The sequence below is a fragment of the Lolium perenne genome, chromosome 7 (genome assembly GCF_019359855.2).
Source record: "Lolium perenne isolate Kyuss_39 chromosome 7, Kyuss_2.0, whole genome shotgun sequence".
Classification (NCBI taxonomy): Eukaryota; Viridiplantae; Streptophyta; class Magnoliopsida; order Poales; family Poaceae; genus Lolium; species Lolium perenne.
Window position 1 is genome coordinate 140,838,876 of NC_067250.2, and position 23,830 is coordinate 140,862,705.

Genomic DNA, 23,830 nt, shown 5'->3' on the forward strand with positions numbered 1-23,830 from the left:
CTGGCATTATTGTGTGTTTCTATGAAGAGCTTACTGGCTATTATGTATATGTGCTTGTTTTTCTTTTGAGCACATGTCATCTTTGTATGACATCACTGCATGAATACTACGAACATACTATAGGCTTAATGAGAAATATGACGAACAAGCACTGGAACAAATAGTTGAAGATCTAACAGCATGGAAACTAGCATAGTTTATTACTCCTTTGCATCCTCGCTACCAATTTAGACAATAAGTACATTGTATTTAGCTTGTACAGTACTGCCCAGATCATAAATTATCAGAGCAGGGTAAATATCTATTCCATCATATGTTTGTCCCCTTATTTGCACATGTCAAAACTGCCACGACAAATAATAACCAAAGCTAATTAGGTAACAACTTACGATATTCCAAGGTGAAGAATGTTCTCCATCCAAATTTCTCCCTTATTCTCAAATGCACATCTATTCTGCGAAGTCAAAAGATAAACATTCTGTTATTTAGCCAGAAAAGATTGGCCAAGTACCATAAACTTCCGTGTGCATATGTCAACTTATCTGAAAGACCTTACAGGATTGAAATCACTTGTGATTATCTGTTCAACTTCCCCTTCTGAAAGGATACCAACTTCCACAATTTCCATAAGCTCCTTTCTCGAAATATTCCACTCTTGTTCCCTCTATTCAGAAGATATAGGTAAACATTTAATGTAATTCAGTACATCACAATTGGGCTAACTCAGGAATGGCCATATAGGGCTGAATTACCCCTTTGATTATGTTTCTTTCGATAATTCCAACCCGAAGGCCTTTATAACTGAGAGCGGTAGCTATAAAAATACCTAATGTGCCTCCACACACTAGTACATCAAAGATCTTTGAGTCAGAACCAAGATCATAATCAAGCGATGGCCCTTGGACGCGAGTAACAATTTCAGGGACATTGGAGTCTGCATGAACACATAGTTCAGGGAGAAGGTCATAACACTAGATAAAGGAATAAGCTCAACAGGTCTCAAGTAACCAAGTTGCTATTTATTTTTGACTCAACCATCACATGAAGTTGTTAATTTCTTACGAAACTGGAAATATATAGTACATCATTCTAAGTAAGCATTTAAGACTAGCAATGCTAAGGATATCCATCCTCTAGAAATCTCACTCAGTTTTCACATCTTAGCTGGAGCCAAGATCAGAAAAGCATCTAGACTACCCTGCTATTTATAATGCTTGAAGAACATGAATCTTACCTACTTGCGATTCACATATACTAGAGCATAGTCGATCCAGTCTTTTCAACGCCTCATATGAGTAAGCCCCACCAGCACCGCCAACTTCATCGCCACCAGAAATCTTATCCATAATCATCTACATTATTAGCAATGTTAATCAATGGTACCACTAAATCGCAGGGGTGATCGAAGAAAAACTAACATAAATCATAGTAACTGGGCAGGTAACTGTATCGAAAGGGCCACTGTCAAGTTAGGCTGCCAGAAACTGCCTCATCATATGAACCACACACTTGCATCTACTGGGCCCTGTTTTGGCAATTTATCTTGTGCCTGAACATGTTCCCATAATCTTTACATAAGTTCCATCTTCTTGTTTTTAGTTCAAAACTCTGTATAGCTTTTATACATAGCCTATTTGTTTTCCTTGTTGAGCTCTTGAACGGTTTATGATAGCAGGTTACTCCCACATGTGCAATGCCATGCATGCTTTGTTTCAACTAAGGTCAGGTCAGGAGCTGTAGTGAACTGAACACCATTATGTTGCAGGCACTGGTAGGGGTCAGCAGGGTAATGGTCAGAACATGCACCAGGGTAATGGTCAGACTGATAGGGTTCAGGCACTTCTTTTTTCTAACAATGCATAGAAACACAATGCTTTTTGAGTTTTCGCGGAAAAGAACATGCACCAGGTTGACTGCAAGAACTCATGGGACCGGATAGAGAATTAAGCTGGACCGAGATTAAAAAAAACATGACATTCAAGCTGAGGGAGAAGATCGACGTTTCAACAGCCACATAGCACAGGATATCGGTAAGACCGTACGGGTGCAATGTCGTAGCAGAGGTTACTAGGGCGGGAACAGAAAACCTGTAGAACCGCGACTGTGGGGAGGGGCTCGGGTCGGGTCGGGTCGGGGTCGGGTCGCTTACCTGGGTTCTGGAAGGTGGCGGCGTGGTCTCCCCCGACGCCCTAACTCGCAGGATCCTGCGCCTGGCGCACGGCCGCGGTGCCTGGAGGCGGCCGCCATGGCGAGCACGCGGTGGAGGAGCGGTGGAAGGCGGAGGAAGAAGAAAGGAGAGCGGCATGATGGCAAAGGCTAAATGGGGGTGGATTCGGGCGCGGCGAGTAAACGGCCAGGAATTGGCGCGGGTGGCTTTCCGCGACGTACGTGGTCCTCCCCGGCGCCACGCCTGTGTGAGAAGCCGACCACCCGGGATCTTTGCTATCCCTTCGGGTCAAAATGACAAAACAAACGAATACCTCCAACAAAATATTACCCCCTCCTTCATCAAAATTTGGATATATTTAGTATATAGATATATATATCTAAACCCAATTTGACAAGGTTGAGACATCTTTTTATGGGTGGAGGGAGTACTTGTTATAGTTAGAATGCATACATGGGAGTTGGAAAGAGAAGAATTTTACTTCTAAATCACCGCAAGAACATCACACACTTGTTTATAATTTTGTCAATTTTGAACAGAAAATTACGGTCTTTGAATAGATCTCAAGTTAGAGACACATACATCTCTATGGAACAATTCCTTGTATATCATCATCTTTGTTGTTTGAACTTATATTTGCTTTCTTCCAGAATCAGTAGCTGACTTCTTGGCTATTCTCATTTTGTCTGCAGACTGCAGGGTATATCTGTGCTCTTAAAACCTTTGGGTCTTACCGGCTATATATGTTAGCTTAGTCAGGACTGTAATTTGTACATTGATGTATTCACCCATGTCTTTTCCTTTACCAGGTAGTGTTACTGCTCAAACATTTTCCGTGCCACAAAAAATATCATGCTTGTTATATTTTCTTATAGCATCGTATTAATTTCAGTTTAGATCAACACCGTATTAGTTTAATATTTGTCAGAAATTTTATATCCCCTAAAGAAATTTGAAGTTTGCGTATTCTAATAGGAATTTAAAATTAAATAGAAACTTATTTGTATATTTTTGTCTTTAACTTCTGAGGTTTCTAATCTTCCAAGACTCCCTTATGGAAAGTTAATAACTGAAGCAAAATACAGGCCCCTACTTCTTCTTTCAGGGCACATTCACTGGCCTTCTCTTGATTTTTTTTGTGGCGCATTCATTGTGGCTGACGGGGAGGAAGATGGCACCCAAGATAGTGCGACGTGACTTTGACAGTGACGATTTTCGTGCACCAGTTGATATGGAAAGAGCGAAATTCCCAGATCTTCGAGCAGGAGTTAAGCATGGTAGACAGAGTGTTTGAGCTCATTATCGAGGAAATCAGGGTCTGGCGAGCAGCTCGGCTCGCTGTGTAAATTTGCTTTAGAGTAGCTTGGTTGAGGTGTGACAATGGTTACCATTTTCCTCGGCCCTCTCCCCGGGCTTGTTTTCTGTGATGAAAACGCAGCTGTAATTCTTGTACACCTTGTATAACTCTCTTTCTCTTGATAAAATTCGCCGATGGCCCTTCAACATTCACTAGCCTTCTCTTCAAATTATTATGGTCTTTCCTACCAATTCAGATCTTGCTGATTAGTCCCTACATAATTAGCCGGTTAGCATGTTGTTGTTATGCCTTGTTATTTGTAGTTATTGAAGGTTAAAAATTCTTGAGCAGATGCATGCTTTTGATCGAAAATGTTTATAATTGTGGTAGTCTACATGTCTGTTCAGTAAGCTTACATACGTGGTGTAAGTATTATTGCAAAAATCACGTGATTTGTATAATTTCATATATGTTTGTAACCTTATCCTGCACAATGGTTGTTGAACTTGCACAAGCAATATATTTCAGGTCAAAATACAGAATGTTATTTTTCTCACTTTGGCTCTTGAGTACTAGCACGAAACTATCCAAAGAGCATGGAGATATAAACTTCTGTTCATCTAGTATAAGATCGCCTTTGATCAATTGCATGCAACCGATTTGGTCAGTAATGCAATATTTTTTTTGCGCCATATCAGCTAAATCCTATACGGTTATATTATTGTTGATAAATAATTCTTATGATATGCCACTGCATTTGTACTTATACATACCAGATTTGTTTTACAATTTTATCGGGTTTTCCTCAAAATGAATGAGCTTATCAACGTGCGCCTACAAGATCTAGTTCGTATATGGGAGACGCATGAAAGACACATTATGTGAATAGACCCAGGCTTTGCATTTTACGATTTCTTCTTGTTTTTTATTCACTGTGTTATATTTGAAGTTTTACATGTCTAGTTTGCTCTTAACTTTTCATCACGATTTGATGTGCCGCTTTTTTGGATCTTTTATTAGAATGTCTGCGAAATTGTAAGGGTTGTTGTTACTTAGAAAAAAGGACTGTGTAAGCGGCTGTAAATTTTAAAAATCCTTCAGCGCACAGAATCAACACGCTATATGATTATTCTGAGTTCTAAATTTCTGATTATCTGAATGGATACTCAACATTTAGCATATCAAAGTGCACTCCAAAAAAGGATGATTCTATTCTCTTAAGAGTAGGTCGAATCCCCGTGAAAATGTTCCCAGGATACGAATGAAAATCTTCATCATCTTCTTTCGGTCTATCCTTTCTGGCATAGTTTTGTAAAACATCGGCAGGTGATCCGTCCTTTCTCCTCTGCCGTGGTTCATGCATTCTTCCTTTTTGGAAAGCAGATAGGGATCGGGTGAAATGGAAAGTACTACAAAATGATACAAAAATGGTAACCGAACACAGAAGTTCAAATAGAAACTGGCAAATAGGGACTTGATATTTGTCATTTTCTTTTCGTTTATTTCATTTTTAATAAAGAGATTATTCCCCCAGCTGTTTCTTATTGGTAAGCTTGCTTTTCGTCGAATGTCTCTAAAGAGTGATGGTGAGTCGAGTAGCATGAATTGTCTATCCAAGGGGTCGCTAATGCGTTATTTGTATAGAATCTCATTTATTATTGTCAGCTAGATCTACATAATATGCTTCACGACGTCGATCCAAACCTTCGAAGGCAGCTTCTTTGCTCTATTAACTTCAATACAGACCTGGCAAACACGAGAGGGGATTTGGTATAAATGTATTTTAGTACATCAATCATGTTTTACTCTACATCTATGTATGTTGTCGTAGTGAAACCTGCACTCAGGTTATCTTTAGATCTATCATCATCTAAAATTCGGACATCACCTATCCACCTTGCCTCTACAACAAAGATTCCACTGTCAGTCAGATGGAGGTTGATCTTCGTTCTGAGGACCAGTACCTTAATCCTCAATACATCATATTCCTCAAGTGGTTCAGGATGTTGAGGAATAACAAGTAGTATTCACAGAGGGCCATAGGCTAGTACATGTACATGTGTGCCAATGTGCAAGTAAGCCCCTCGTACACTGGGGAATAGAAGAATATAGACTATACAACTCTAACACCCCCCCTCAAACTCATGGTGGATCAACAACACTGAGTTTGTGATAAGGGGTGGCCCGATCTTCTCAGTAAGCAACGGTGGTGATGATGATCACGGGATGATAGCAGCGGAGGAACAAGACGATGTAGTGGATGATAACTTGTATGACGCAACGAGATCTCTCGATTAGTCCCTGTCGCCAATGCAACAGTTCTCAACCCTGCAAGATATTCGCAACTCCACACACTTGCGCACGTAGCCGCCGACCACGAAGCGGTAAGTTGCAACCGTCTAATTCCCAATGGAACAGCAGATCACACAAGACTTTAACAGGATCTACACAATATCAAGCAATATGGTGTAGGAAATTCAATAGTTTTGCAGAGCAAACAACTAAGAACTAGGGTTTATCTTAAACGTGGTCTAAAGCAGCTAGGGGGGCGTCTAGGGCACTTATATAGGCGTCCGGGACGACTTCTGGTCGAAAAGATACACGAATAACCGACCCAGAATAGATCTGGTCGAGACAGACTCGGACACGGCCGGTCTGGGGGCCGGTCGACTGGGCCTGGGACCGGGCTGGCCGGTTCAAACCGGGCCAGGAACCGGGTGACAACCGGGCTTCGGAATTGTGGCGCAGTAGCCCTCCCGGTTGCAGTCAGCATGGCGCCCGGTTGGCGCCGAGGTGGATCCGGTCTGCCGCCCGGTCGGACCGGGCGCGCCAGCGTGGCGGCCGGTCTGACCGGGTGCTGGGCCGGCCTGGACTTCGTCTTCTCCTCTCGCGCATGCCTCCCTCTCCTCCCTCGCGCGTCCATGAGATATCTTCATGTCCAACTCCTTGTCCAGCTCCACGTCCATCTTCACGTCCAGCTGCTCCTCTCCTCCTCGTGCGATGCTTGTCTCCTCTTCATACCTGATGATACATAAGTAATAGAACTTAGGTAGTATAAAGTTCTCATCAATTATGGTATCGTTTAGGAACAAGTTCACCTGTTGTTTAAGTAGCTTCACACGAGCGCGTGTCATTGGTCCAATCCTGACTTCATTGGACTTGAGCTTCACAGCAGGTTCATCTTCAGTTGGTAATGACGGAGGTGGTAGTGAGGTAGGGATGTCCTCATCATCTCCCCCCCCCTTCAAAAGGCGTCGACCTCGACGCTCCAAGGTCTTCTCCGTCATATGGTGTCAAATCAGCAACATTAAAAGAATTACTGACACCAAAATCATCCTCTGGAAGATCTATCGAGTATGCATTATCATTGATCTTGGCAAGCACTTTGTAAGGACCAGCACCACGAGGCTTCAACTTAGACTTTCGCAGCTTTGGGAACCTATCCTTGCGAAAATGTACCCATACCATATCACCAGGCTTGAACAACATCTCCTTACGCTTCTTATTCATCCTTGCAGCATTGCTCTTGCCTTTCTTCTCGATCAACTCTTTATTCTTCACATGAATCTTCTTCACAAAATCTGCTCTCTTGGATGCCTCCATATTGACTCTCTCATGTATGGGCAAAGGCAACAAATCAAGCGGAGTAATGGGTTTGAAACCATACACCACCTCAAAAGGACATAGCTCCGTGGTAGAATGTACCGCCCTGTTGTAAGCAAATTCCACATGCGGCAAACACTCTTCCCACTCCTTCAGGTTCTTCTTGATCATGGATCTCAACAGTTGTGACAAGGTTCTATTCACCACTTCAGTTTGACCATCAGTTTGGGGATGACAAGTAGTACTGAATAGTAGCTTCGTCCCCAGCTTTCTCCACAACGTCTTCCAGAAGTAGCTCATAAACTTCACGTCACGATCAGAAACAATAGTCTTCGGGACTCCATGTAGTCGTACAACCTCCCTGAAAAACAGGTTAGCAATATGCGACGCATCGTCGCTTTTGTGGCAGGCAATAAAGTGTGACATTTTATAAAATCTGTCCACTACCACAAATATAGAATCATGGCCTCTCTTAGTACGCGGCAAACCCAACACAAAATCCATACTAATATCCTCCCAAGGTGTAGTAGGTGCCGGTAACGGAGTATACAAACCGTGAGGCTTCAGCTTGGACTTGGACTTGTTGCAAGTAATGCACCTCTTCACATACCTGTCCACATCCCGCCTCATCTTTGGCCAATAAAAGTGGTCAGCTAGCATGAGTAGCATCTTCTCACGCCCAAAGTGACCCATCAAACCTCCAGCATGTGATTCCTGCAATAAGAGAAAATGTACAGACGATTCTGGAACACATAGTTTGTTAGCCCTAAACAAGAACCCATCATGTATGTGATATTTTTCCCATGCTTTACCAAGAGCACATAAGCGATATGGTTCAGCAAAATCATGATCAGTGGCATACAAATCACATAGTATCTCTAAGCCAGGAATTTTAACATCAAGTTGAGTTAATAGCATATTCTTCCTAGATAGAGCATCAGCAACAATATTATCTTTTCCCTTCTTATGCTTAATAATGTATGGAAAAGACTCAATGAACTCAACCCACTTAGCTAGACGCTTATGCAAAGTAGATTGGGCTTTCAGATATTTTAAAGCTTCATGATCAGAATGTATGATAAATTCTTTTGGCCACAAATAATGTTGCCAAACCTCAAGAACTCTAATTAAAGCATACAATTCTTTATCATATATAGGATAGTTCAACTTAGCACCAGAAAGCTTCTCAGAAAAATATGCAATTGGGCGGCCCTCTTGCATCAACACACCACCAATTCCAATACCACTAGCATCACATTCAATCTCAAATTGCTTATTGAAATCAGGAAGTGCAAGTAATGGTGCAGAAGTTAACAATCTCTTAAGTTCATCAAAAGCATGATCTTGGGCTGCGCCCCACTCAAAAACAACACCCTTTTTAGTCAAATCATTCAAAGGTGCAGCAATAGTACTAAAGTTGGGCACAAATCTTCTATAAAACCCAGCTAGACCATGGAAACTTCTTACTTGACTCACATTCATGGGAGTAGGCCAATTTTGAATAGCTTCAATTTTAGACACATCTACTTCTACTCCATGCTTAGAGACAACACAACCAAGGAATATGACCTTATCTTTGCAAAATGTGCACTTCTCAAGATTACCATAGAGTTTATTATCACGCAACACTTGCAAAACATGTCGAATATGTATAGTATGATCAGATTCATTGCGGCTGTAAATTAATATATCATCAAAGTACACAACCACAAACTTGCCAATAAATTCACGCAAAACATGGTTCATCAGTCTCATGAAAGTGCTAGGTTCATTAGTCAAACCAAAAGGCATTACTAACCACTCATATAAACCAAATTTTGTTTTAAAGGCTGTTTTCCATTCATCCCCTTCTTTCAACCTAATTTGATGATAACCACTACGCAAATCAATTTTAGAGAACACATCAGCACCACTCAATTCATCTAGCATATCCTCTAAACGGGGAATAGGGTGACGATATCGAATAGTGATGTTGTTTATAGCTCTACAATCTACGCACATACGCCATGTACCATCTTTCTTAGGAACTAAAATAACAGGAACAACACAAGGACTAAGGCTTATGCAGATATAACCTTTGTCGAGTAGCGCTTGTACTTGCTTCTGTATCTCCTTCGTTTCTTCGGGGTTCGTTCTATATGGCGCCCTATTGGGCAGCGAAGCTCCGAGAATCAAGTCAATTTGATGCTCAATACCTCGCAATGGTGGTAGTCCTGCGGGTACCTCCTCCGGAAACACGTCGCCGAATTCCTGCAAAACATTAGAAACACCAAGAGGAAGAGGGGTCATATCGTTAGAAACCAAAACCGTACCCCTGTACAAAAGCACAAGAGGCATGGCCGTAGGATCCTCACTAAATTCTCTCATGTCTTCTTTGGTGGCTAATGAAACTAAGGAATGCACTCGCTCACTTTTCATTATATCACTCACAATATTACAATTCTCTCGCCTATCTAAAGGAGCATCCTCCAAGTTGACTTCAATCTTCTGACGAGATTCATTGACAATTTGTTGTGGTGACATAGGCTGTAAGTTAATTTTCTTGCCCTTGTACTCCAAGTGATATGTATTGGCACGGCCATTGTGTTGTACAGAACGGTCATATAGCCAAGGCCGACCCAATAGAAGGTGACACACCGTCATAGGAACCACATCAAAATCAATGCAATCCTTATACGGTCCAATCTCAAACTCAACACGCACCATGTGGTTTACCTTCATCTCACCATTGTCGCTCAACCACTGAATATAATATGGATGCGGGTGCGGTAGGTACTTCAACTTCAGCTTGGTGCACAATTCTTTGCTTGCTAAATTGGGGCAACTCACGCCATCAATAATGACCTTGCAAGCCTTGTCAGGACCAACTAAAGCTTTGGTTTGGAACAAATTGCAGCGCTGAGTAGATGCACTAGGCAACACATTAAGAGCACGTTGCGACACAACAATGGTGCGAGCATCAGACGGATATGCATCTTCACCATCAGTGTCATAGTCATCATCTTCTGGAGCATTAGGATCAACATCATCTCCAGTCTCATACTCATCGTCCTCATTGATAATCATGACTTTGCGGTTAGGACAATCTCTCTTGAAGTGACCCTTGCCACCACATGTATGACAAAGCATATCACGGTCGCGCGCTGTAGACATGCTAGAACCACTCGTACTTGTAGCAGACTCGGACTTCTTTGCATTAGATACATTGGAGACCGGCTTGCTAGGCGGAGTAGAGTAAGGGGCGGAGCGCGTCGAAGGCGCCGGCGCCGTAGATGAAGGCGCGCGGGGTGTGAAGCACCCAGCTCCCGTAGCACGACCTTTCACCTTTGCTTCTTCAGTCAACTGTGATTCAGCTTCTCTTGCATGATGTAACAATTGATTCATATTGGTGTAACTGTAGTGACGAGCAATGCCTTTGATATCATACTTCAAACCGTTGAGAAAACGCTGCATTGTCATCTCTAGAGACTCACGGACACGGCCACGCTGCATAAGCATCTTCATCTCCATGTAGTATTCATCGACAGTTTTGACACCTTGCCTCAATAATGTAGCTTATCAAATATATTCCGCAAGTAATTTGTAGGCACAAAGCGAGAAGTCATTGCCTCCTTCATAGCACGCCATGTGCGTATAGGTTGCTCACCATCTTTGTCGCGGTTACGAACAAATGCATCCCACCAACGCAATGCATAACCATCAAATTCGGAAGAAGCAAGCTTGATCTTCCTATCTTTAGTGTAATGTGGATGCAAATTCCATAACTTCTCAATCTTGAGCTCCCAAGTGAGATATTCTTCAACATCAGCTCCTCCTTCAAACTTGGGTATAGAGAACTTGGGCTTACCCAATCCATCTTCCTCATCTTGGCCACGACCATTGCGACCAAGTGGAGCCCAACCACGAGGACGATTACCACGTGGCGCACCACGAGCATTGTGTGCGTCATCTTGAAGCTCAGGATCTTCGTCATCATCTTTCTGTTGTTGTGCAGTCAAATTCTCAATAGCTAGGCGCATATCTGCAAGACTGCGCTGTATATCCGTCACTTGATCAGCCATTGTGGTGACGGTCGCATTAGTAGCATCCAACTTTTGGTTGATCGCTTCAACCTTTCCATTAAGCACATCGTCTTGAGCGCGGAATTCACGTCGCATCTCATTCCGAAGAGCTTCAAACTCCCTCCATGTGATGATATCTGCAGAATCCTTGTTTTCCTGGTTAACAAGCTCATGATCACTAGCAGACATGATTAATAGGTTAGTGCACTAAATCAAAAATATATGGTGGTATGATACGTCCCAAACGTATCTATAATTTCTTATGTTCCATGCTTGTTTTATGACAATACCTACATGTTTTATACAAACTTTATATCGTTTTGATGCGTTTTCCGGAACTAACCTATTGACGAGATGCCGAAGGGCCAGTTGCTGTTTTCTGCTGTTTTTGGTTTCAGAAATCCTACAAAGGAAATATTCTCGGAATCGGACGAAATCAATGCCCAACATCTTATTTTTCCCGGAACCTTCCAGAAAGTCAAAGGGGGGCCAGAGGGGAGCCCTGGGGGCCCCACATGTGTGGGCGGCGTGGCCCAGGGGGGGCGCGCCCCCCTAGTGTGAGGAGGCCCCGTGGCCCCTCCGACTCCGCCTCTTCGCCTATAAGATGCCTTGATACGTCTCAAACGTATCTATAATTTCTTATGTTCCATGCTAGTTTTATGACAATACCTACATGTTTTGTTCACACTTTATATCGTTTTGATGCGTTTTCCGGAACTAACCTATTGACGAGATGCCGAAGGGCCAGTTGCTGTTTTCTGCTGTTTTTGGTTTCAGAAATCCTACAAAGGAAATATTCTCGGAATTGGACGAAATCAACGCCCAGCATCTTATAATTGCGCGAAGCTTCCAGAACACCGGAGAGGCACCAGAGGGGAGCCCTGGGGGGCCCACACGTGTGGCCGGCGCGGCCAGGGCTGGGCCCGCGCCCCCCTGTTGTGTGGCGCCTCCGTAACCCTTCCGACTCCGCCTCTTCACCTATAAGAAGCCCCCTGACCTAAATCTTCAATACGGAAAAGCCACGGTACGAGAAACCTTCCAGAGCCGCCGCCATCGCGAAGCCAAGATCTGGGGGACAGGAGTCTCTGTTCCGGCACGCCGCCGGGACGGGGAAGTGCCCCCGGAAGGCTTCTCCATCGACACCACCACCATCTTCATCACCTCTGCTGTCTCCCATGAGGAGGGAGTAGTTCTCCATCGAGGCTAAGGGCTGTACCAGTAGCTATGTGGTTAATCTCTCTCCTATGTACTTCAATACAATGATCTCATGAGTTGCCTTACATGATTGAGATTCATATGAGCTTTGTATCACTATTCATCTATGTGTTACTCTGGTGATGTTATTAAAGTACTCTATTCCTCCTTCATGATGTAATGGTGGCAGTGTGTGCATCATGTAGTACTTGGCGTAGTTTATGATTGTAATCTCTTGTAGATTATGGAGTTAACTATTACTATGATAGTATTGATGCGATCTATTCCTCCTTTCATAGTGTGATGGTGACAGTGTGCATGCTATGTTAGTACTTGGTATAATTGCAATGATCTATTATGCACTCTAAGGTTATTTAAATATGAACATCGAATGTTGTGGAGCTTGTTAACTCCGGCATTTAGGTGCTCTTGTAGCCCTACACAATTAATGGTGTTTATCATCCAACAAGAGAGTGTAGAGTGGTTTTATTATGTGATCAATGTTGAGAGTGTCCACTAGTGAAAGTATGATCCCTAGGCCTTGTTTCAAAGCACTGAAACTCCGTTTATTTACTGTTCTGTTGCATGTTTACTCGCTGCCATATTTTATTCAGATTGCTATTACCACTCATATACATCCATACTACTTGTATTTCACTATCTCTTCGCCGAACTAGTGCACCTATACATCTGACAAGTGTATTAGGTGTGTTGGGGACACAAGAGACTTCTTGTATCGTGATTGCAGGGTTGCTTGAGAGGGATATCTTTGACCTCTTCCTCCCTGAGTTCGATAAACCTTGGGTGATCCACTTAAGGGAAACATGCTGCTGTTCTACAAACCTCTGCTCTTGGAGGCCCAACACTGTCTACAAGAATAGAAGCACCCGTAGACATCAAGCACTTTTCTGGCGCCGTTGCCGGGGAGGAAAGGTAAAAGGCACTCATACTCCGGTCCCAGGTAACTAAGTACTTTTCTGTTGCCGTTGTGTGTGTGCTCGAAGCTATTTCCTTTAGATCCCGCAATTGCATATTTTTGTTTCTTGTTAAACACTAGTAAGGCATAATGGAAAACATCTGTGAGCTTTTTAAACTATTTCCTGAGGCAAGACAGGAATGGTTTAATGCAAAAATTAAAAAACCTATGGAACCTTATTTGCATGCTAGTAGTAATATTAGTATGAACGCTTTGAACACCATTGTTGATAATGATATAGAAAATTCTAAGCTTGGGGAGGTCGGTTTTGATGAAAATGATCTCTTTAGCCCTCCGGGTATTGAGGAGAAAGTTTATGTTGATTATGATATGCCTCCCATATATGATGATTATAATGATAGTGGTCTTCTGGTGCCGCCTACTATGGAGGATAAAGTTTATTATGATGATACTATACCTCCTATATTTGATGATGAGAATAATAATGATAGCTACTTTGTTGAATTTGCTCCCACTACAACTAATAAAATTGATTATGCTTATGTTGGGAGTAGTAATAATTTTATGCATGAGACTCATGATAAGAATGTTTCATTTGATAGTTATATTGTTGAGTTTGTTCATGATGCTACTGAAAATCATTATGAGAGAGGAAAATATGGTTGTAGAAGTTTTCATGTTACTAAAACACCTCTCTATATGCTGAAAATCTTGAAGTTGCGCTTGTCTAGTTTTCCTATGCTTGTTGCATTATGCCTACATGACTTGTTTATTTACAAGATTCCTTTTCATAGGAAGTGGGTTAGACTTAAATATGTTTTGAACTTGCTTTTTGATGCTCTCTTTTGCTTCAACTCTCATCCTTGTGCGAGCATCGTTAAAATTGCTGAGCCCATCTTAATGGCTATAAAGAAAGAATTTCTTGGGAGATAATCCATGTGTTTATTTTGATACTGTTTTGTTGTGTCTTGGAAGTTGTTACTACTGTAGCAACCTCTCCTTATCTTATTTTATTGCATTGTTGTGCCAAGTAAAGTCTTTAATAGTAGGGTTGATACTAGATTTGGATTACTGCGCAGACACAGATTTCTATCTGTCACGAATTCGGGCAGGGATCTCTGTAGGTAACTCAGAAAAATCTGCCAATTTACGTGCGTGATCCTCAGATATGTACGCAACTTTCATTCAATTTGAGCATTTTCATCTGAGTAAGTACAATGCCTCTAAAAAATTCGTCTTTACGGACTGTTCTGTTTTGACAGATTCTGCCTTTTATTTTGCATTGCCTCTTTTGCTGTGTTGGATGGATTTCTTTGTTCCATTAACTTCCAGTAGCTTTGGGCAATGTCCAGAAGTGTTAAGAATGATTGTGTTACCTCTGAACATGTGAATTTTTGATTATGCACTAACCCTCTAATGAGTTTGTTTCGAGTTTGGTGTGGAGGAAGTTTTCAAGGGTCAAGAGAGGAGGATGATATACTATGATCAAGAAGAGTGAAAAGTCTAAGCTTGGGGATGCCCCCGTGGTTCATCCCTGCATATTTCAAGAAGACTCAAGCATCTAAGCTTGGGGATGCCCAAGGCATCCCCTTCTTCATCGACAATTTATCAGGTTTCTTCTCTTGAAACTATATTTTTATTCGGTCACATCTTATGTGCTTTACTTGGAGCGTCTATTTGTTTTTGTTTTTGTTTGAATAAATTCATGCTTGTGTGGGAGAGAGACACGCTCCGCTGTTGCGTATGAACACATGTGTTCTTAGCTTTACTCTTAATGTTCATGGCTGTGGTGACCCAGCGTACCACTGCATGGTGTAGTACACAAGTCGTTGACATAACACAAGTGAAACACCATTCCACTCATATTACATCTCTCAGAGTGGTACAACAGAAACATATGCGAGTCCAAGGTATGTCTATAGAAGTACACACGAACTGTTTACATAAGATCCACACAGCCTCCTACTTTACAGTGAGGTAAAACTTTAAATAAAGCTCCAAAAGAACGACTCGTAGTCTATCTTATTGCTAACTCAAGTTTAAGAGCTACTTGGCTTGCTATAGAATTCTAGCTACTTAGGTGCTAGGATTAGGGAAAGGTTCCCTTCTATTACTAGTCTAGGTTTCCATTATAGTTGATGCGGAAGTTGACTCCATTGACTTCTTTGATTGGATTCTTCATCTTGTTGCAGTTGACTCCTTTGTCTTCGAGTTCCACGGTAGTTTCTCCTTCGGTACATTGATCTCAGAAGGGGGTTCAAATGAGATAGAATGAGTACGAGCGTACTCAGCAAGTTCATATTAGGAAATATGTGTATCATGCACTAGCTACAGCCATAGACCAGAAAGTCATAGGCCAATGCAAGTTTTTGTAATCATTTCTTCAAAAGGTTTATTTTATTCTGAAAACTATGCCCGTCAGTCTTCACAGGTTGACTAGAACTTCGTGGAGTTCCTTTCCTGCCGCGTTCGCAGTTCCCTTCCCGGAACAGGGAGTGACAGTCACAATTCTTGATACCCTCTGCAGAGGTGCGTTACTTTACCCCACAAGAGATCTTAACTTTGTTGCCGGCCGAGAGTATGTCCCCGTCCACACTTCCTTTGGTGTGAGGCCTAGTATAAGATCCAAGCCAATCACTGCCTTCTCCGCGACCCTGCAAACCCACCCTTTTGTCCAACCGTACACCTCCAGTAGACTTCCCCCGATAATACGGCTTTACTCATGGTGTACTCCGGACAATCCATCATAGATCGTAGAGCCATCATCACTAATGGATGGGGATTTAAAAGGCTATCCCAACCTACGGCAGTGCCTCCAACACCCCGCCGGCTCTACCAATCCGTTGGCGTGCAGAAGGGAAAAGATACAGCTGACTTCCCCAGAGCCATTATAGATCTTATGGATAACGCGATATGTACGGCGCTAGAATCACTGGACGGCATTGGTACTTAATCCTAGGGTGATATAACCCATGCAATGGAACCTCCACCATATCAACACATACCATGGTTCCATTGCCCACCACATAGTCATATTCATAATTGTAAAATAATACTTTGCTTTTCAATGCATGAGTGATAAGTATAATACTTTGCATATAGTTTGATACAAATAATCAAATGACATGAGCAAGCGATGAACTTGCCTTTCTTGACTGCAAGATTATGCAGGCAAAAGCTTCGATACGTGATAACTCCAAATGCTGAAATACCATCATCGTCCGGTAAAGACAATGTTTAAAGAACTGGCAAAGATGCTATAATGCATAGTATGAGATGCAATCGTCCCGAGCGTAACTTAACCTCGATGATTAAGGATGTATGAGTTGTAAAGATTTCTTTAGGGTTGGTTGCACTTTTAGAATGGTTCTCAAACAATGTTCTTATTAGGGTTGGATGATTGAGGTTGATCTTAATGGTATGGTATATAAGAGTGGTGATCAATGGTACTAATTCAATTAACAAGTTAGGGTTTATACTTAGGTGGCATTAGTGGATCATATAGGTTTTAATTAAGAATAGGGACATGGAATGATAATCTCATGTGAATTGGTTTTATGTGGATGGATCATGATTATGCATCATTGGTTACTTATCAAGGTTCTACAAGTAAAGTTGAAATTCACATGATCACATGTGATAAGTAACTAGGGTTTTAGAGTTACTACTAAAGTGTAATGATCACATGGGTTAAATCCTTAGGGTTTTAGGTTTGAAACTACTATGGATGAACACATGAAATAATGAGATCAATGTCTTACTTAAATTGGAACTAGGGTTTCTAAGTTATGGTACAACTCCTAAAATGATAATTGGTAATATAGGTGTGGTTACTAATTACTTTGAAACAACATTAGTAATGGTTTAACATTTTATTAATTTTTACAAGATTTAATAATTAGAGTAATTCTTATTTAGGTTTAATTAAGAATCAGGGTTTAATAATTGTTATTAGGGTTTAAAATAATTAACTTGTTAATTAAAGATGTTTAAGTAAATAAGTTTTGATTTACCAAAATAATATTGGCTTATAATATTTTCTTGAGTTATTACTATTTAAAGAAAATAGAAAATAGTAATTTGTAATTAGGGTTTATGAATTACCACTAATAATTAAGTTAATGCAAATATGATAAATAAAATTAATCTTAAAATTTTACTTAGTTATTGAATAGTTAAAATTTAATTTTTTAAACTTCACTAATTATTGAATTCAAATTGTATTGTAAATAAATGAAATGGCATAATTAATCAGGTTAAAAATAAATGGATTTTTATTTTGACACACATTTTTGTTTTATATTTTATTTGGATAGAGTTTATTTTTGTGAGCATTTTGATATATTATTTATATTTTTATGAGTTGAAATGAAATTTCTATGATTTTGCAAAGTTTCAGTGATTTTCTGGAATTTGAAATAAAGCAGAAACACTAAATGTACCCGGTCTAGTATTACTCCAGTGACTGACTAGTGGGGTCGTTGACTAGTCATCTGCCTCGTTGGCAGCTGACCGAGTAAAAGGGTAGCGAGGGCCCACGGCCACGTCACACTCGCCGACGGCTTGACGCCGGCGGTCAGTCGGTGACGGCGCCGCCGCTACAGGGCACCCCCAGATGCGCGGTTGCTATCAAAAGAACGAGAAGAAGACGGGGAACATTATGGTGGTGGTGGAATCGGCTAGTAGTCGCCGGAACTTCGTCGGAATTCATAACCCGCGGCGGTGCTCTCCGGCGAACTCTCAATCGCGAGCCACAGATGCTTCTAGGAAACGAAAGTAGGCTCTAAAGATGCGCAAACTCACCCTGAGTAAGATGGTATGCTCAGCTCCGGCGATGGTCGACGGAGACGACGGCGATTGGCGATCTCCCAACGAACCCGACGGAAAGGGAACGATCAAATTCGTCTGGCTCCGAGCTCCCCTTGACGATTGCTTGCACCCAGAGGCTCCTCTCGACGATGCGCTTCCAACGAACCACTGCACGGAGCTTGGGGTGGTCTCCTCCGTCGAACTCGTCCACGACGCCGGTGATAGTAAACGGAGAATGGTGAGAGATAGAGGGCATCTGAGAGAGAATGGTTGGGCGGCGAGGAACAAGGACTATACGGTGATGCTTCGGAGGTATTTATAGAGCCAGAGGAGGTTGACATGGTCATTTCCACTCCGGCGATGGCTCAGATGTGGCGGCAATGTCGGCGGGTTTTGAGCGTTGATCTTGATGCCATTTTGGATAGGACGGACGCGAAGAGGATTGGACGCGGTTCTGAGATGATGGGCGATGTCCAGGCCATCCTTATCGTCGGCGAGGACGTGGCCGAGCTCCTCCATCGCGCTGTCGTCCCTGGAGAAGACGACGGTGTTCCTTTTCTTCCTCGATGAATCGGTATGGTGGTGGGTTGATTTTGTTCGCGGGCTGGGCTGCTCCTGGGCCTCGGCTTTGGGCTGCTGCGGACTGAACAGGTAAGTTTCCCTCCAATTCTCTTTTCAAATTTGCTATTTGTATTTTATTTTCTGTTTTCCATTTGTTGTTTAAATTCAATTTGAATCTGATTAATTTTTGCAGGTTCTAAATTATTTGAACATCAGAATCATTTGATAATGATATTCACTATCTTGTTTTGTTTTCAAACAACCATTTATAATTGAGTAATTTTTGTGCTTATGAGGCACAAGTTAAAATTCAAATAGATATTATTTTAGGGTTCATCTCAACTCTTATTTAATTTAGGAATCAAACCTGTTTTAATGGATCTGAAATTGAGAACATGTGAATGGTGAACATATTCTATTTTGCAAGTGCTTAACCATATTGATTATTCACATATTATTTAGGTATGACTAGGGTTTAACAAATGGTAAAGGAAATGGAATTTGTTCATGATTTTATGTGAATGATGGTTCTTAGAGTTTAAGAAGAGTGGTGATATAACCTCTATAATCATCAATCAAGCTTTGACTTAAATTATTTATGATGAATCCTATAATCCTCATAGTTAATTCAATTGCTCTTGTGGTGATTCTATTTTATAAAAATACTATTCCATTTGGTTCCCAAAGCAAGTACTTGGAAAACCAAATAGAATTGAATGTTTGTTTCACTCTACTCACCAAATGGCATTTAGTTTATAAGTGTATATGGATTGGTTTATACTTGGGATCCATGATACACAAGCTAGGACATAATATTCCATGTGGTGTGAATTCTACTTGAAAGGTTTAGGGTTTTGCATAAGCTTCACTAAATTGAAGTATAACTAGGCATGAGGTATGGCAGGGTTCAAATTATAATCCAAGTTAATCCATGGGTTGGAATTCAAATGTAGTTTAGGGTTTAAGTAGTGATCACCAATGTGATACACAACTAGGATTGGAATATGAGCATAAGCTTTGGTTATGTTTCACTAATGGAACATGGCTCTCATCTACAAGATTAAAGGTTGGTTTAAACAAGTAAGATGTAATACTACTCTAAAATTCTCTAGGATAGACATGGCTATGGTTAGCATCTATAATCTCTCTCACTTCTAAATGTCTTGTAATAGCCTAAGGTCCTACTCAAGATATGATTATATGATCCTCTAAATATATGGTTTGCCTAGGGATTCTACCTTGGTATCTTCTGAAGCTTGTTCTTCAGATAATCTGATAAACCTGCATCTTGTGGTATGCCTCCACCTCCTAGCTTCTTCATCTTGATCCTAGCTAATTCACATGGAGTGACTCTATGTGTTTGTTCCCATGTATCATGGTACTTGATGAGCAAATGGATGAAGGGTGTGGCTCTATTTATAGGCTTGGGCAAGCTCTAGTATCATGACACATAGGTGGTGACTCTTGTGTTGATTAGATGAGTAAGGTGCTTGGTTGTCATGCCCTCATCCATAGCAATCCTTTGAGCATGAGGTGGCATAGCTTGGAAAGCAAGTCATGTAGATATTTTCATCCTATGTGGCAAGATCATTATCCTCTCATATGATTTATTTTTGGTTAGCCAAGTGGCATTTGTTACTAAATATCTTGTGGATGGTTTTATTATTGTGGATGAGTCACTATATCATATTGGATTGGATTTATATTATAATATTGATCAAAAGATCAAGGTTGAAGGTTATTCCTCAAATTTGGATAGTTGGTGTTTGATTTCACCAAGGCATGATCATATGAGTTTGAAAATACTCATAGTCAGTTTGATTCAAATAGTTTGAACTATAAATCGTAATGTAAATGGATTTAGTTTTATGATATTCCATATACTTAATAAGTTATGATTTAAATAAGAATGTGTGGCTTTTATGCACTTTAGACCCTGTGGTTTACCTTATTTGGTAATAAGTTTAGAAGTGAATTAATTTACACACAAAGGTAGTAGCTAACTTTTAAGTGTTAATAAGTTAGGGTTTGATTCTTAAAGAATGTGTTGTTGAAAATATAATTCCATTTGATCAAATCCATAGATCAAATCATCTCTACCCAAAACAAGGTTTTAACAAAGATCATAGTGAAGTTTATAGCGCTTGACTTGATGATCTACTTCAATTCCAGCAAGTCAAGTGAAACTTCAGTTACTGTGGTAAGTTTTATTTGAAGCGCAAAAATTCCCCGGATTTTCTATGCATGAATGCAATGCATACTTTGGTGTTCTCTCATTTTATTGCCTCTAAACCTGGGATATTACAGCCTCTCCCCCTTAAACTGAACTTCGTCCCGAAGTTCGAACGCTCTCATGTTTCAGAATGTTGGAATGTCTTGAATAGATCACCATCCTTCAACTCCATGGTGATCATACTAGATATAATGGAATATGTCCCTTGTCCAGATCCTTCCTAGAGTCTTCTGATGTCTGGCACTGATACTTTCTTTTATTCTATGATTTCTTCCAACACTCTAAGCTTATAATCTTATTCTCCAAAGATTATTGGAGTAAGACATCTTATTGTGTTAACGGACTTTACTTATGGTTGTGGTGACATCTTCCTATCTGGGTACTAAAAGCTTGGTTCTACCCGCTACGGTAATCCAGCTGCGGTGTAATATGGCACTACAATTTACCAGCTGCGATACTCAAACCTTAAGTCTAAAGGATTGGTTTAAAGTAAGGTTATTGTTTTCCCTTACTACCATAACGAAAGTAATGGTACTTGGTAAGGTATTTACAATAGGCATGGTCCTGGTTGTTTAGTCCTACGAATGGATTAGACTCATTTAGTCCATCCAATCATGGCTTCTAGTTTATACTAATTATCCTCCCTTTGGTTTCTTTAGGTTCCATGAAAGGAATCTTTCTAATAATCATTAGTTTTGGTATGGTCAAACCCTTCGGTCTTTTGTTTTCTTAGGCTTTGATTGTCCTCCGATATCTACTTCATCCAACTTCATTTTCTTAGACTTACTTGAGCTCTCTTGGTTTCGAGTAATTACAATTACCCACTCAAGTTAAGGTCTAACCCTTACTTCCTCGAGATATGAACCTCGGCTTCTGGTCTGACATCCTCCTGAGAGTACTATTATATGGGTACTTCCCAACAACCTTATAAAAATAAGATCGGACTTTCTTTCAGTTCAGACCTTTTCTTGGTCCATCATACTCCAAATACTATATCTTAATACTTCTCATTCAGCCTTCCTCTCCCCCTTGGAGTTTACTAATGATCTTCCAACTTCCTTTCTTCAATCATTAAACTCCAAGGTTAGGTAGTTGGTCTAAGTTTGGTTTGTATTTTGTACCTTTCTAAAGTCTCACGAAGAATTCTTTGCGGTGTATCCACACAATTGTGGATATCCATTATGAATCCTCCGACTAAATATTTACCAACTACGAGATACCAGCTGTGAAATACTAGCTGCGGACTCCCCCTTTCTGGTAGGGTAAAGAACTGGTCAGGGTGTGGGCTATCTGGTACCCAAATTGCACTACCTAGTACCAGATGTGGCTTATTGGATACCAGCTATGGCTATGTTATGGTTCTAGTAAATATCTACCTACCAGCTGTGGCTACTTACGTAGTTTTAGATAAGATATACCTCACTTCACATTCTTTCTCTTCATGGTTATCCTATATCAGCTGCGGTCTTATTATACCAGCTGCGACTTCACTTGTCTATTTTCCTTCTTCTAGGGTTTGTTTTGCAAGAAAACCACTTGTTGACACTATGAAAATAGTATTGTAAGTGACTTCACTTGCATTCCCTTCTTCCATAATGAATATGGCTCTACTTCTTCTGCTCCATATTCACTATTTTCCTCACTTTCATGATACTTCCATGTTGAAGTACTCCTTGATTAAGGATAGAAGTAAGTTTTATTGGTCCTTCCTGTAGAGTATTGTGGTTGCTTCCCACAATTTGACTTCTTTCTTCCAGTGAACCTTCATCGTATCTTCAAAATCTTCAGAATTCGTCACTTCCTCACACGAATACCTTTACCCTCTAGACCTATAACATCAAGTAAGAGCTTGATATTGCAACATGCATTTGCATATCAAAGTCAAACTTCATGTATGGATCTAGTCAAACAATGAAAATCCAAGAAAATCCAAGAAGATTCAGCTTTGTGCTTATAATACACATCCTTATATGCCTGAATATAATAGTTGGGTAAGACATCCCTAAACATCAGGATCAGATGTGTAGTATATAACACCACATAAGATAGGTTTAGGTTGTGATACTTAGCACAAATACGTGAATTTCTACTATTTTTCTCAACATTTGTCTTAATTGCACATTTGCAATGAGACAAACTTGAAACAAAATGGCCTGGGATATTTGGAGTTAACCTAGTTTTCTTTGGAAGTACTAACAAAATAGTATACCATATATATGTGCTATTGAGGACTACTTCCTATAATACAATTAGTTCTAACATGTCTACTCTAAACACATGATTGTTTAGAATATACCACCTATAACTCTAGGATTTCTCTATGTGATATGCTCTAAATAAGCCTTCTTTAAATTAAGGACTATGGTTTTAACATACTTGGTACAGTTATTAGGATTTTAAGGCCTAAGCTTTCGAACTATTCCCTAAATCCTACTCCTTATCATCCTTTTGTTATCGTACTTATGATGTTCTACTCCATCATACCATGATTCCCAAGTGAATCATATATGAGTTCCTAGTTTATTATTGAAAGTAGACTCATGTAACTCCTATCACTCTTCCTTACCTCCTATGATTGACTCATCATAGACATATACTACCTTATATAACTTATCTCCCCTACTTAACATCAGTCATTTGACATTTTTAATGACTCTTGCTTATCTATAACTTGCATTGGTATACTTCTTCCAATAGGATATCTTCCTTATGGTTGTATCCTCTCTTTGGACTACCATGTGTTGTATACCAACTGTGGTCTACTACCACCCATTATCTTAAGCTCCAATGGTGTTCTAGTTATTTGGAATGAAGCAACATAACTAATTAACCTTATTTAAGAAAGATAGATAAGAGAAATTGACTCAAGTGTGTCAGGATTATTCTCAAGTGAATACCCATCTCAAGTCAAAAGAATATTTGGTTTGGCTAAGACAACTTCCTATAGACACTACCAAACCTATAGGTC

General features: G+C 40.5%; 1 protein-coding gene across 3 annotated transcripts in view; it reads right to left on the minus strand.

The window, feature by feature from the left end:
* LOC127318649 (uncharacterized) overlaps positions 1-23,830 on the minus strand; it is a 264,591-nt gene that overhangs the window by 5,330 nt on the left and 235,431 nt on the right. The window contains exons 1-5 of one of the 3 annotated variants that reach the window (XR_007862045.2): positions 2,150-2,374; positions 1,235-1,352; positions 753-934; positions 557-664; positions 390-454 (exon numbers count right to left, since the gene is read on the minus strand). Coding sequence is in view for 2 of the 3 variants with exons in the window: in XM_051349130.2 (XP_051205090.1) it covers positions 390-454; positions 557-664; positions 753-934; positions 1,235-1,352; positions 2,150-2,305 (629 nt within the window). In the remaining variant the exon portion in view is untranslated. Of the gene's footprint in view, positions 1-389; positions 455-556; positions 665-752; positions 935-1,234; positions 1,353-2,149; positions 2,375-23,830 lie in introns of those variants that run through there. The other 2 variants (XM_051349130.2, XM_071823582.1) reach the window with 2 other exon arrangements.